The sequence below is a fragment of the Ctenopharyngodon idella genome, chromosome 20, assembly GCF_019924925.1.
Source record: "Ctenopharyngodon idella isolate HZGC_01 chromosome 20, HZGC01, whole genome shotgun sequence".
Taxonomy (NCBI): Eukaryota; Metazoa; Chordata; class Actinopteri; order Cypriniformes; family Xenocyprididae; genus Ctenopharyngodon; species Ctenopharyngodon idella.
The window spans coordinates 30,086,878-30,100,945 of record NC_067239.1 but is presented as its reverse complement, the minus strand read 5'-3'; the positions used below and the strand labels follow the sequence as shown (position 1 = coordinate 30,100,945).

Genomic DNA, 14,068 nt, shown 5'->3' with positions numbered 1-14,068 from the left:
CCTGAATGCTGACCCATATTTGTCAAACCCATCAGTTTGAGACAGAACTGATTCTGTCATGAGCATTGGCGTATGGAAAATATGCAGCTGCCATCAGTGATGTGAAGCCTACAAATGAGAAACAAATGAACAGATGGGGTGATAATCCTGCGGGGTGGTGACAGGTAGCCGACGGGGTTTCCCTGTCTCCCCAATCCAGTCTCTCTTCAGCTCCATCTGTCCCCTGAGGTCAATTACACTGATCTGACAGTATTTATGTAGCATTTAACCCCATGAGCACATCTGTTTGCATTACATATCTGTTTGGAAATGTTATCTAGCTACACTAGTCTAAACAGGGATTTGACGGTGATGTCATTATGTATATTCACTTTGCCAGATTCGCAGTGTCTGCACTGGATTGTCATACAGTTTTGTGAATATACTAGTCTCTGTGTTATCTAAGTAATGGTCTTCTCCTCAGGTTCTCATTCCTGGCAACGTCAACAATGCTTTCCTGGATCAGCTCATCCCGGATACTCCATACTCTGTGAACGTGATGGCGGTATATGCTGATGGAGAAGGCCCGGGAATTGACGGAAAAGGAAAAACATGTGAGCTAAGTTTTAAAAACTTTGCTTTATACACTAAAACAGAGATGCTAACGATGACATAAAAATACATATTTGATGGAAATATATTTTGGTGCAGTTAAAGTCATCATGAAATGAAAATTAATCTATTTTCTAAATGCATGTTATAGATCTTATTGTGAACTCTTTTCTGAAGAACTGAAAATCTTTTTTTATGTTTTTACCTCTTACTGTTTAATCAAAATGTCATAACTGGACCTTGACAGTGAAAATGACAGACTTCTCTCTGGTGACGTATGCAGATCTTTTAGTAGATTAATTTAGTCTGCTTAAACCCTCCCCTGCAAGCTTGTTTTCATCTGCATAAATTCCCACTCCCACTTTTCAACAGCCAATCAACAACCGATGTATAGAACCATGTCTAAGCCCTACATTCTTTCTTTTTCCATTCCATCCATTCCACTTGGATGTACGTCACAAAACAGAAGAAAAGATCTGTCGCTACTTCTGTTTTATCGTGATATTAAACCACCTAGCAACCACCCAGAACACCCTAGCACACCACATAGCAACTCCCTGGCAAGTCAAAACAACTTAGCTTTGTAAACGTCTATTGCAGTACCACGAGCTGGACCCAGGAACATGAGGGTCTTTGAAACCACCACAAGCACGATCAGCATCGGCTGGGATCACGCTGAGGGTCCCGTGCAACAATATAAGATTGCGTACGCTCCATTGACAGGAGATCCAATCACAGAATTTGTGAGTTGAAGTCCAGTGATTATTGCTACAACTTTATATATTTAGTTATTCACTCTGTCAATACTTTTGATTTTAGGACTCTTTCCATCTGCACTACAGTCCTTTTGCATTGAGTTCTATGACATGAAGTGAACATAAAATTGAAATTAATCCTATTTATTTTCTTGATGAGTGCTTTTTATCATACTGTGTATGATTCAATAGTGAAACAAAATGTTTGATTTCTCAAATTATTCTTGGTTGTGGTTATTCAACCAAACATCATATAGCTGATGGTTTTCTCTGCAGACTGTTGTTCCTGGCAACAGAAATAATGCTATCCTTCAAAATCTGCTTCCTGACACCCCATACAACATCACCGTTACAGCAGTTTATCCCGAGGGACCTGGCGGATCCCTGAACGGAAATGGAAAAACACGTGAGTCAAAGTAACTGCCCTTGCAAAACATACACTGCTTAGATCACTATACAAAGAAAACTTGTGTTTAGGAGTAACTAAGAGTTGCAACATTACTTCTTTAATGCATTTTTAATAGCATGACATTAAAAAATTAAAACTGCTGAAAAAGTAACTTGTGGTTTGGCAAGCTACAGTTAGTAGCAGTGGAATTGTAGTATTACACTGAACAAAATTATAAACGCAACACTTTTGTTTTTGCCCCCATTTTTCATGAGCTGAACTCAAAGTCGTATGTTATGAGTGAACTCAGGCGTATGTTATGGACATAAAAACACAGGTGCATTTTATTGATGGCATTTTGAATGCACAGAGATACCGTGACGAGATCCTGAGGCCCATTGTTGTGCCATTCATTCACGACCATCACCTCATGTTGCAGCATGATAATGCACGGCCCCATGTTGCAAGGATCTGTACACAATTCCTGGAAGCTGAAAACATCCCAGTTCTTGCATGGCCAGCATACTCAACGGACATGTCACCCATTGAGCATGTTTGGGATGCTCTGGATCGGCGTGTACGACAGCGTGTTCCAGTTCCTGCTAATATCCAGCAACTTCGCACAGCCATTGAAGAGGAGTGGACCAACATTCCACAGGCCACAATCAACAACCTGATCAACTCTAAGCAAAGGAGATGTGTTGCACTGCGTTAGGCAAATGGTGGTCACACCAGATACAGACTGGTTTTGTTTTGGACCCCCCCAATACAGTAAAACTGCACATTTTAGAGTTGCCTTTTATTGTGGCCAGCCTAAGGCACACCTGTGCAATAATCATGCTGTCTAATCAGCATCTTGATATGCCACACCTGTGAGGTGGATGGATTATCTCGGCAAAGGAGAAGTGCTCACTAACACAGATTTAGACAGATTTGTGAACAATATTTGAGAGAAATAGGCCTTTTGTGTACATAGAAAAAGTCTTAGATCTTTGAGTTCAGCTCATAAAAAATGGGGGCAAAAACAAAAGTGTTGCGTTTATAATTTTGTTCAGTGTATTTATATGTTGAATTAGCTTTTTCATTTTAAGTTTAGTTTAATTTTTAATCATTTTTTTGTGCTTTTGTATTTTTTTTTGTTTTAGTTTTTTAATTACCATTTAGGTTCAATTTAATTCAGTTTTTCATTTTATTTTTAACTTTTTTCTCTTTTTTGTTTAGTCAAGTTTTTCATCTAATATTTATAATTTATTTTAGCTTTATTTAAAAAATGTTTTAAATAATTTTAGTTATAGTTACAGTTACAGTTATAGTTACAGTTAGTTTTAGTTATTACAATAATAACCCTGGATAGTAGCAAGTACAAGTAGTACAATCTCAACCTCGTCATCTGCCATTTGAGGATATTTTTAAGGGTTTAAGGAGAATTTGAGTGAGCAATTGCTGGTAGGGCATGGTGGAGAGTTTGAAATACTGTTGTTTGTGTTGGCATAAACTAACATGTAATCTGCCAGTTAGCATGGGCTAGAATCCAGTACATCCTTCAGCTAACAGTAACACAGCACAACTAAAACATCACTGTAAACCTGTGAATTTCTTGTTTTAGGAGCATGTAAACTCTATTTCTGTGATATTTAGCAGTAGTTTTTAACCATGGATCTTACTATGTTCAGTTGGCCTGCTGGAACCTCAGAACCTACGTGTCTCAGACGAGTGGTACACGCGTTTCCGTGTGTCCTGGGATCCGGCTCCAGCTCCAGTCTTGGGTTACAAACTAGTCTATCAACCAACAGGTACCAAATACCGCAGTAGTGTGTGTTCACTACATGTTTAATTTTTTTTTTTTTAACTCAAAGTCCTCATAAAATCCTAATTGACCCTGTTTTCTTTCTGTTTGAAATTCATCAGAACAGTTTTATTGTTAAATGTTTTGTTACCATTCTTCCTTTAGATAAAGACGAGTCTTTGGAGGTGTTTGTTGGTGATGTCACCAGCTATACCCTACATAACCTGCTTCCTGGCACAACGTACGACGTTCAGGTGTACGCCCAATATGATGGCGGTATTAGCAAACCTCTCACGGGACAAGGGACAACATGTAAGTTTGTTTAGCAGGTTTAGTTTTATGCCACTGTTTTTTAATGTCAGCAAGATTCTCAATTTGAGTGCAACACCTCCATCTTGTCCTTTCAGTGTACCTCAATGTGACCAACCTTGAGACATACGACGTTGGCTATGACAGGTTCTGCGTTAAATGGACTCCTCACCGTGCCGCCACATCTTACAGAATCAAGCTTAATCCTCTGGACCGTGAGTCACGCTTAAGTTGAACTCTCACTTCCTTCTACCTTGCCAACATTGATCTGTTCCAAAACCTATAGTGAGCTGCCCATCTAGGCAACATATTTAGGCATGTGGCCACGTTTCCAACATTCACTGTGTTTCATTATACATACACTACCATTCAAAAGTTTGGGATCAGCAAGATGATTTTTTTTTACATTGATAATAATAAGAAATGTTTCTTAAGCACTAAATCAGTATATTAGAATGATTTCTGGAGGATTATGTGACACTGAAGACTGGAGTAATGATGCTGAAAATTCAGTTTTGATCACAGAAATAAATTACATTTTAAAATATATTCAAATAGAAAACAGTTATATTAAATTGTAATAATATTTCATAATATTACTGTTTTATTTTTGTCAAATAAATGCAGCCTTGATGGGCAGAAGAGACTTCTTTCAAAAACATTAAAAAATCTTACCGACCCCAAACTTTTTAATTTTAGGCTTATATATAACTAGTTTAATTATTATTATTCCTGTTGTGGAAACTACATCGAAGCACCCTGCTTTTTAACTGTGACTTCATAATTCCAGATTAGTTATTTGGAAAAAGCTTTATCGGTTTTTTTATCCTCTTCTGTGTTCACTTTTATTGTAATGTTTAGTGTGCATCTCGACCATTGACTTTTACAGATTACAGCTCTAAAGGAGCTCATGAAAGATAATTTTAACAATTTTACAAAAACTGGCTCTTTATTTTGCAACAACAATAAAAAAGTACCCAGAGTACCATGGTATTACCATGCTACCAAGAAAATACCATGTTTTTGGACTGTACCATAGTAATCTATTGGTATTCTTTGAAAGAACTTAAAATATATATAAATACGGAAGTATGCTTGGATACTAATTGATTAATCTGTTTGCAGCGGCAGCTAAAGGTCAGCAGGAGATCACCATCACTGCAGGCCAGAGTCAGTACTGTTTCGAAGGTTTGAGCCCGGACTCCCTGTACAGCGCCACAGTGTTTGTCCAGACACCCAATCTAGAAGGGCCCGGAGTCAGTACCAGAGAACGCACCCGTGAGTTTATCCAGAAAAAAGCAGAATTCGTCCTCTTGCTGAATGTAAACAATGATCCTACAATGTCTTCTGACTTCTTTTGATTCATCTAGTTGTTAAACCAACACCGGTGCCAACAAAACCACCCACTCCTCCACCACCACCCACTATTCCACCCGGCTGGGCAGGTAAGTGCCTTCAGCCACTGCTTTAGAAACTCATATTGTAGTTAAATACCTCAAATCATGCCAGTTTTCATGGTTTTCTTGGCAGCAGATTTTCAGTTGACAACTCACGTTTTCTTCAAAATCTTGTTAGTAAATAGATTGCGGTTTGGAATGGTGGAATAGAGTGCCCAGAGCTTTTATGGATACAAGCATTGCAAACATGTTCTAGATCTCCTTCTTTGCAATGAGTTTGGATCAAATTAATATCAGTTTTAAAACCTTGGAGAAAATCCTTCTGCTAATAAAATACGGATTCTTTCTTTTTATCTTCAATTCATAAAAAATTTGGATCCTAAATTCATGCTGGATCGTGCTCAAAACGTTTTTATTCGTCACGCAAGAAGTCTACAAGTTGCCTAATGCTTAAATTCACAATGTTTTCTACTCCAGAGGAGTCAGCTGGCTTTAAGTATGGAGAGGCATGGAGTAATTCATTGAGGATTATACATTTAAATTGAAAATGACACCATCAATTACACAAACCAACAATGAACAATACTTCTACAGCATTTATTAATCTGAGTTAATCTTAATTTCGACATTTGCTTAAACATTTCTAAAATAACTTAAGTTAATGCACTGTGAACTAACATGAACAATTCTAATTTCAGTCTTTTAAGTCTATTTTAAGTCTTGATTTTGTTTTTCGGCTCTACTAGAATAGGTTTTCATGCTTGATTTTTCAAAAAACACATTATTTTTCCCATATTTGACATTGTTGCAGCTCCTCCCAGTCTGTCAGTAACGCTCAGGGGTGCGTTTCCCGAAAGCATCATTAGTCAACTACGGTTGTAAGTCCCATTGAACTCTATTGATAACGACAGAACTTGCGACCATAGTTCGCTTTGGGAAATGCACCCCTGTTTAGTTCCTGTCTCTGTGAAGCCCCTCCTTCTGAAAAGCACATTGTGCTCTGATTGGTCGACTGGACCAGTGTGTGGTGATTAGTCAAGTGCTTCGAGCGTATTTGGGAAATGTCCCGCCCCTTACCATAATCACCAGTTTCAACACACTACTAACTAAATCAACCAGGCCCCATCCCTTTATTTTGCATATGCCTTGGGTGGGAATTATTTAAATGAGGAATATTGTGATTGTTCGTTCCAATGTAGTTCAGAAACAGTGACACTGATATAGAGTCCTGCTGGACTAATGTTAAGAAACAAAACAAAACCTTATTGTAAAGTGTTATCAATTTGTTCCTCTTTAGACCTTCTGGATTTCATAAGTACGTCATTCTTGCATACTTTCACAAGAAAATGTGGCCAATTATGACAGTAATAACAACATGGAGGTTCATTAAATTGTTTTTTCAGTGATTGTGTTTGTTAGCGAGATTTCATTACCCATTCTGCACTCTTATGTAAAAGTTTAATTAGAAATGAGCTGTTCTTGCATGCAGTTCATAGAGTTGTTTTTGTGTTCTCAGTATGCAAAGGAGCAAAAGCAGACGTGGTTTTCCTCATCGATGGCTCCTGGAGTATCGGAGATGAGAGTTTCAACAAAGTGATCCAGTTTGTCTTCAGCGTAGTTGGCGCCTTTGATGTTATCGGCCCATCGGGAATGCAGGTAAAACCCTAGCGACCACCTAGAACAACCCAGCAACCAAATTGCAATACTCTGGTAATCACCTATAACATGTTGCGACATTTTTGTGACTTTGGGAAATGTAAAAATTTAGTTTAACCAATCATCTTTGAGACAGATATATTGCATCACTAAATCATTGTTACCGTGTTTAATTGTATCTCAATATTTTTGTGTCAAAAGGTTTCATTTGTGCAGTACAGTGATGATGCAAAGACTGAGTTCCGGCTCAACGCGTATAACGATAAAGGCACCGTGCTCTCTGCACTGAAACTCATCCGTTACAGGGGAGGAAACACAAAGACAGGTATCACTACAACACACCTAAACATTTACAGCTGCTCTAAATACACAACTTTAAATGTTGTTGACACAGAAGATAATTTATTTATAAATACATTCAGAATTACTAATTTTGTGGTGATATATGACCCAAACATTTCTTGACAGATAGATTTTTTAATTTTTCTTGATGTTGAATAAATTTTGGCCAAGCTTAATGTGAAGAATTAGCAGTATAGACAGATTTAGATGTTAAACTTATGAGGGATGAGTTTTGTTGATGTTGTTTCCTCACCTTTAACCCACCAGGTGTGGCTCTGAAGCATGTATATGAGAAGGTCTTCACTCTTGACAATGGAATGAGGAGAAACGTACCGAAGGTAGTGGTGGCCGTGACAGATGGACGTTCTCAGGATGAAGTGAAGAAAAATGCTGCCAAGCTACAGCATGCTGGTATGAGTCACTGCCAGTAAAGGTTATGACATAAGCATGAGCTCATTACCATATGACCACCCATATTTAAACATCAGCACCTATTCAGAATTCAAAAACCTGATGAATGACAGTGTGAACTACATCAGTATGCAGAGCTTTGACAATCATTGGAGGTGTAGTAGGAAACTACAACCTAATTATGTCTATTTTGATACACTTAAAGTATAGAATATGGTCACTTTAAGATAAATATGCTAATGTAGATTGTGCCATATCAGGTTACAGCGTGTTTGTTATTGGAGTTGCTGACGTGGACTTCGTTGAGCTTCAGAACATCGCCAGCAAACCAAGCGAGCGTCACGTCTTTGTGGTGGACGACTTTGATGCCTTCTCCACCATTCAGGACAACCTGGTCACATTCATCTGTGAAACTGCAACATCCTGTGAGTTGATGTTTTGTGGTACTTTACAAATGATACTTTTAAGAGATCTTTGAGAATTGTACAGTTGATCTGTTCAAAACTTAAATTAATGTGCTTACATCTTGCTTCCACAGCCTGTCCATTGATCTATGTAAATGGATTCACATCACCAGGTAGGCGTGTGTCATATGCAGTGTACATCATTGTTCAAAAGTCTGGGGTTGGATTTTTTTCATGGTAATGTTTGTTCTTATGCTTACTAAGGCTGCATTTATATGATCAAAAATACAATAAATCTGTAATAATTTGAAATATTATTACAATTTTAAATTGTAATTTATTCCTGTGATCAAAGCTGAATTTTCAGCATCATTACTCCAGTCTTCAGTGTCACATTCAGAAATCTTTCTAATATACTGATTTGCTGCTCAAGAAACATTTCTGATTATCAATATTGAAAACAGTTGTGCTGCTTTATATTTTTGTGGAAACCGTGATACATTTTTTAGCATTCTTTGATGAATAGAAAGTTCAAAAGAGCAGCATTTGAAATATAATTTTTTTGTAACATTCTAAATGTCTTTACTGTCACTTTTGATCAATTTAATGTGTCCTTGCTGGATAAAGTATCCATTTCTTTAAAAAAAAGAAAACCATCATGACCCCAAACGTTTGAATGATAGTGTATATATACATGTGTTTATGTTTGTAGGCCACTAACATGAATTATGTGATTTCCCAGGATTCAGAATGCTGGAAGCTTTCAATCTGACTGAGAAGATGTATGCTAGCACGAAGGGTGTCTCTATGGAGCCCGGTTCCTTCAACAGCTACACTGCCTACAGGCTCCACAAGAATGCTTTCCTGAACCAGCCCTCATCGTGAGCCCAAACACTTTTGAATGCTGATTTTGTTTACAATTCTGTTACTCATCATGCATGACTCTGCATGGTGAATTTAAAGGAACAGTACAATTTCTTTCAGACTTTATTTCTTGTGTGGAACACAAAAGGGGAAGTTTAGCTCTTTCCATACAGTGAAAGCAGACAGTAACCAGACACTGTCACATGTTGTGATCTGTTAAAAGACATGCAAGAAGTTGAGGTCAAACCTGGTGTGACACGTCTTGACACGCCATATTTGAATGTTCATGAATCAGACCAAAGAGCAAGATTTTTAGTGAATAACAACTGAATGGCTTTAGAAGACATGAACTGTAATATACAAGTCGTATGGACCACTTTTCTGATATTTTACAGTACTTTTTGCAGCTTGAAGAGCAGCATAAACATCTCCTTTTGTGTTCCTTAGAAAGTCAATTAAACTATTTCTTGACAGTCTTACTCAGTACACTACTGTTCATTAAGTTTAGGGTCTGTAAGGTTTTAGTTTTTTGACTGCTAAAACAAAAGAAGAAATTAACACTTTTACTCAGCAAGGACACATCAAAAAATTCTATTTCAAATAAATGCTGTTCTTTTGAACTTTCCAGGAAATCATAATTTCCACAAAAACTGTATTCAGCTGTTCCATAATTGTTGTTCCACAACTGTTTTCAACATTGATAATAATCATAAATGTTTTTTGAATGATTTTTGAAGGATCATGTGACACTTGAAGACTGGAGTAATGATGCTGAAAGTTCAGCTTTGCATCTCAGGAAAACATTATATTTTAAAATATATTCAAATAGAAAACACTTATTTTTGCTCAAATAAATGCAGCATTGGTCAGAATAAGTGATTTTTTTCTCAAAAAAAAAAAATCATACAGACCCCAAACATTTTTTTTTTTTTTTGAGATATTGCTCCATTTCTTCAGATAACTGCAGTTATGCTTCATGGTATGTAATGCCATGTTTGTTATTGCAGAGGAATGCTCTTATTGATTACAATAATGATTGTAATTTAAAATCAGTTGTTCATAAGATGACACTCTGACAGTGTGCTTGTGTGCAGACATCACTGTGAAAGTAGTTTGGTAAAAGGGAGAGTCATTAGAGGGCTGTAAGGCAAAAGTGAGAGCTTTTTTGGCTTTTGTTAATATGCTGCTGCTTGCCCAGGTAGAGCCCACTATCCAAAAACATCCAAAGCCACGGTTCTCCCACACACTTCCTTAATTATTTTACCATAGAAAAGTTCTGATAAAACATGGGATCAAATAAATCTAGTCTGACTTGCCAGCGCTGATGTCTGCAGAAAGAACAGAGATCCTCCTCCTCGCTCTGGCTGATTTTGTCAGCTTTTTTTTAATTTATTTACAGATATATTCATCCTGATGGCCTGCCTTCCACATACACCATCATTCTGATGTTCCGACTGTTGCCGGACTCACCGAACGAGGCCTTCGATATCTGGCAGGTGTCAGACAAGAATTACAAACCAGAAACTGGTGTCACCATCGACCGTAAGTGCTGTTTCCCTCCTTTATGTTCACACCTGTTCATATCAGAATCAATGTCTTTATAGACAACAGATGGGAAATAAAAATCACAAATGAGATCTCTTTAATATATCAGTATTTTGTTGAGATTAAATGGAGAGCAAATAAAGTCTTCTGTTTCTCATATCTATCTATCTCGCAAGTTTAAATCACCAAAATCATATTAACAAAGTTGATTCTTAAACATGAAACCACATGTTTAAGAATGCAGAGCATAAAATCTCCCCATCCTTATTTTTGAGTCCTGTACACTGTCCACATTCATTTCCTAGACCTTTACTTTGTTTCTCCTTTTATTTCTGCTGAAGAATTTAAGAAGAAACATCTGAGAAACAAAGCTGATAACATATCTGAGATCTACATTTAGCTTTGAAAATGTAATAAAATGCTCCTCGAGGCTTCTTTCTCCCTGTCCCAGTAATCTGATTAGGCCTGGTCCACAACATCTCCTTTAGTCCTATCATACGTTTACTGCAGAGGATGTTTGTTTGTTCTAGTTTGTGGTGACTTGTGGGATATTTAACTCAATTAATATTTGTCTCTGCCTTTCTATTTCTATTTGCTCAGCATCCGCCCAAACTGTGTCGTTTTATAATAAGGATACAACAGGAGAGATCCAACGAGTCACGTTTAAAAATGATCAAATCAAGAGGATCTTCCATGGAAGCTTCCACAAGGTAAATCGCTTGCTTATTACTGTGCTTTAGGCATATTGATGGCAGAAGTTGATGGAGACATGTGCCCGCATTCTCCACCATAAATGTCCGCATATACAGAGCCAAGCTGTGTGAGGTCTTCAGCAAAAACGGACTCAAAACAAATGTCCATTATGTCTGAATGCAGCAAAACATGCACAGATGTTCACAGAGATAGATCAAGGGATCTATTTCTTTCAAGAAGACAATGGTCTACAACTGTGGAATAGAAATGTAGGACAAAGAGGGCTTACTGTCAGCAAACTCATTCACTGAGAATCTGAAATGAACAAGTTTTGTACTGTGCATGAAAGTTCTTGGCGAGAATTTTGCTAAAAGGAAGACCACAAAATGCTTACGTTGAAATTTAAGTTTGATGCGGCAAGCTGAAAAAGTTTCACAATGTTCAGAGGTTAGCTAATCGTAACAGAAGTGTAGAAATACAAGACACATTCAGTGTTTGCAGCATCATGTTGTGGCGCCTTTAGTTGCACCATTTCTCTGTTTGATGCACAGCTACTTCAGCCACTTGTTTTCTGCATCCATCTGAAATATAATTGTTTTCATGTGCGAATTGACTGCTATGATAGTTTTTATTCATCATGTATTTGCATAAGTTCTGTTGTATGTGTTCCACATCACATTACAGCTCATTTGCCTATATTTTGAACTCGGTTACATCACTAGACATGCACAATTGCACGCCTGCGCACATTGTGTAAATGGCCATTTATCACGTCAACTGTGGTTTAATTAAGATGCCAAGATGTGTCTCAGAAGTGTAAGTGTATTTGGTGAAACCAGAAAAAAGTGTTTCTGTGGCAGACAAACAGGAAAATGTTGAATCGCTGCTCAAAAACCAATTACATCAGAGAGCCAGCAGATGCCAAGCATGGAGCAGGTGAATTGCTTTGAGCTGATTTATACGTTTGTCCTTATCTTCAGTCAGTATCTCTGACTGGCCTCGATCCTGACGGTCCGTCAGGTTCCCTGTCAAAGTTGACCAGGGGGGAAATTCTTGTGATTTGAATGAGAGGTGCGGTGGCTTGTTTATTGTGGTTTTGGCCTGTGTGAACATCAGTATATACCCTCAGGAGACACATCACCGGTCATTTTAAAGTGAGACTGGATGGTATGACACTGTATAATGGCATAAAATAATAATAATAATAATTCCTTACATTTATATAGCGCTTTTCTGGGTACTCAAAGCACTTTACATATGGAAGGGGGAATCTCCTCAACCACCATCAATGTGCAGCATCCACCTGGATGATGCGACGGCAGCCATATTACACCAGAATGCCCATCACACACCAGCTTATTGGTGGAGAGGAGACAGAGTGATGAAGCCAATCAGCATATGGGGATGATTAGGAGGCAGAGGCCAATGGGCAAATTTGGCCAGGATGCCGGGGTTACACCCCTACTCTGTTCGAAAGACATTCTGGGATTTTTAATGACCACAGAGAGTCATGACCTCGGTTAAACATCTCATCCGAAGGCTGGATATGGTAGATACTGTGTATTTGTGTGGCTAGCTGTAGGTGGGACCGCTTTACAATATTTGCATGTGAGAGTGACATGAAGCATTGTGAAAATACAGAGCGGGATGTGTCCCAAATAAGTCAAGATAAAGAATTTATTAGGGGTTTAGTAGCAAAGCTATAGTTTACTCTAGTATGCCAAGCAATATTCAAAATTGGTGTATTAATATAGAAATCAGTTGAGGGTCACATGGTGTTTATATCAACTGTTTTTATAATATTTAGTTTTACTGTTGTAAGGTTTTTAACTCAAGTGTTATTCAATGTGAATTTGTTTTTGTACTGATGCCAGACTGATTCATTTGTTGTGAATAGATCTTTTGGTTTGAGTCCATCATGGTCCAAATCCTAAAGAGATGAAGTGCTTTTCATTTGTAAAGTGTTTAGTTTACTGGATTGGCCAAAATAGTCATCACCATATGATTATTTGATATGTAAAACATTTTTCCATTAAATTTCTTTGCATAGGCCTGTCTTAAAAAAAGCAAAGAGGGTGCAAACCCTGCGCTGCTTCATCATATTACAGTTTCTAATGAAAGCAAATGGAGTGGCATAAGCGTCAAGCCTTTGTGCTTGACGAATCGTTCATGCTTCAGATCTCTCCTGTTTGTAAGGAAAAAATTCATGAATTTCAGAAATGAAATGTGTTTTTTAAGAGCTGGATGGTTCTGGCACATCATTTACTCATGCAGATGGCTTTTTGGTCTAGATAAACAAACATGATTTAGATTGTCTAGCTTCAGCGAAGGATTTGACTCTATGAAGCTTTTTTCTTTTTTGGCTCCGTATGTGGTGCAAGTAATGGGATTTTTTTAACAGCAAGTTTATGTTGCTCATAAAATAATAGTTCACCCCAAAATGAAATCCTGTCATCATTTACTCAAACCTGTGTGACTTTCTTTCTTCAGTGGTCTTTTTTGGACCTGAACAACCTATGGTCACTGTATGCTTTTGTTGCGTGAACAACAGCAGTGTGAACATTATTCAAAATGCCCTTTTGTGTTTCACTGAAGAAAGTCATTTGGACGGCATGAGGGTGACTAAATGAATCATTTCTGAAAATCTTTTAACACTAAACTCTGAATGACCATGAGCGTGCAGAAAGCTCTCAAGCAGTCGAGAGAAAGTGAGTATGGCCAGCAGAGATGCATCAGGGTTTCTTCAGATATCCTCTGTGGATTTGGCCGAAAATGGAGGACAGCCCTGTTTTGAAAGATCTGTCCAAATGTGTGGCAGATTCAGTTGAAATGGAGAAGTCATCTGTTTAAAAGACCCTGCTTCCCTCTGCATGGCCACAGGTGGCCATTAAAGAGGACATTTGAGGACAGCTGCCAGTGATCAAATT

The 14,068-nt window shown here is 37.8% G+C and overlaps 1 protein-coding gene across 4 annotated transcripts in view; it reads left to right on the top strand.

The window, feature by feature from the left end:
• Nucleotides 1-14,068, top strand: part of col12a1b (collagen, type XII, alpha 1b) — a 73,194-nt gene that overhangs the window by 41,100 nt on the left and 18,026 nt on the right. For all 4 annotated transcript variants that reach the window (XM_051875144.1, XM_051875146.1, XM_051875145.1 and 1 more), the window contains 16 exons: nucleotides 464-593; nucleotides 1,192-1,334; nucleotides 1,623-1,752; nucleotides 3,408-3,527; nucleotides 3,686-3,832; nucleotides 3,928-4,044; nucleotides 4,955-5,107; nucleotides 5,200-5,274; nucleotides 6,743-6,882; nucleotides 7,084-7,207; nucleotides 7,492-7,635; nucleotides 7,896-8,060; nucleotides 8,174-8,212; nucleotides 8,782-8,920; nucleotides 10,303-10,445; nucleotides 11,049-11,158. In XM_051875144.1, coding sequence (XP_051731104.1) covers nucleotides 464-593; nucleotides 1,192-1,334; nucleotides 1,623-1,752; nucleotides 3,408-3,527; nucleotides 3,686-3,832; nucleotides 3,928-4,044; nucleotides 4,955-5,107; nucleotides 5,200-5,274; nucleotides 6,743-6,882; nucleotides 7,084-7,207; nucleotides 7,492-7,635; nucleotides 7,896-8,060; nucleotides 8,174-8,212; nucleotides 8,782-8,920; nucleotides 10,303-10,445; nucleotides 11,049-11,158 — 2,019 coding nt within the window. The remainder of the gene's footprint in view (nucleotides 1-463; nucleotides 594-1,191; nucleotides 1,335-1,622; nucleotides 1,753-3,407; nucleotides 3,528-3,685; nucleotides 3,833-3,927; nucleotides 4,045-4,954; nucleotides 5,108-5,199; nucleotides 5,275-6,742; nucleotides 6,883-7,083; nucleotides 7,208-7,491; nucleotides 7,636-7,895; nucleotides 8,061-8,173; nucleotides 8,213-8,781; nucleotides 8,921-10,302; nucleotides 10,446-11,048; nucleotides 11,159-14,068) is intronic.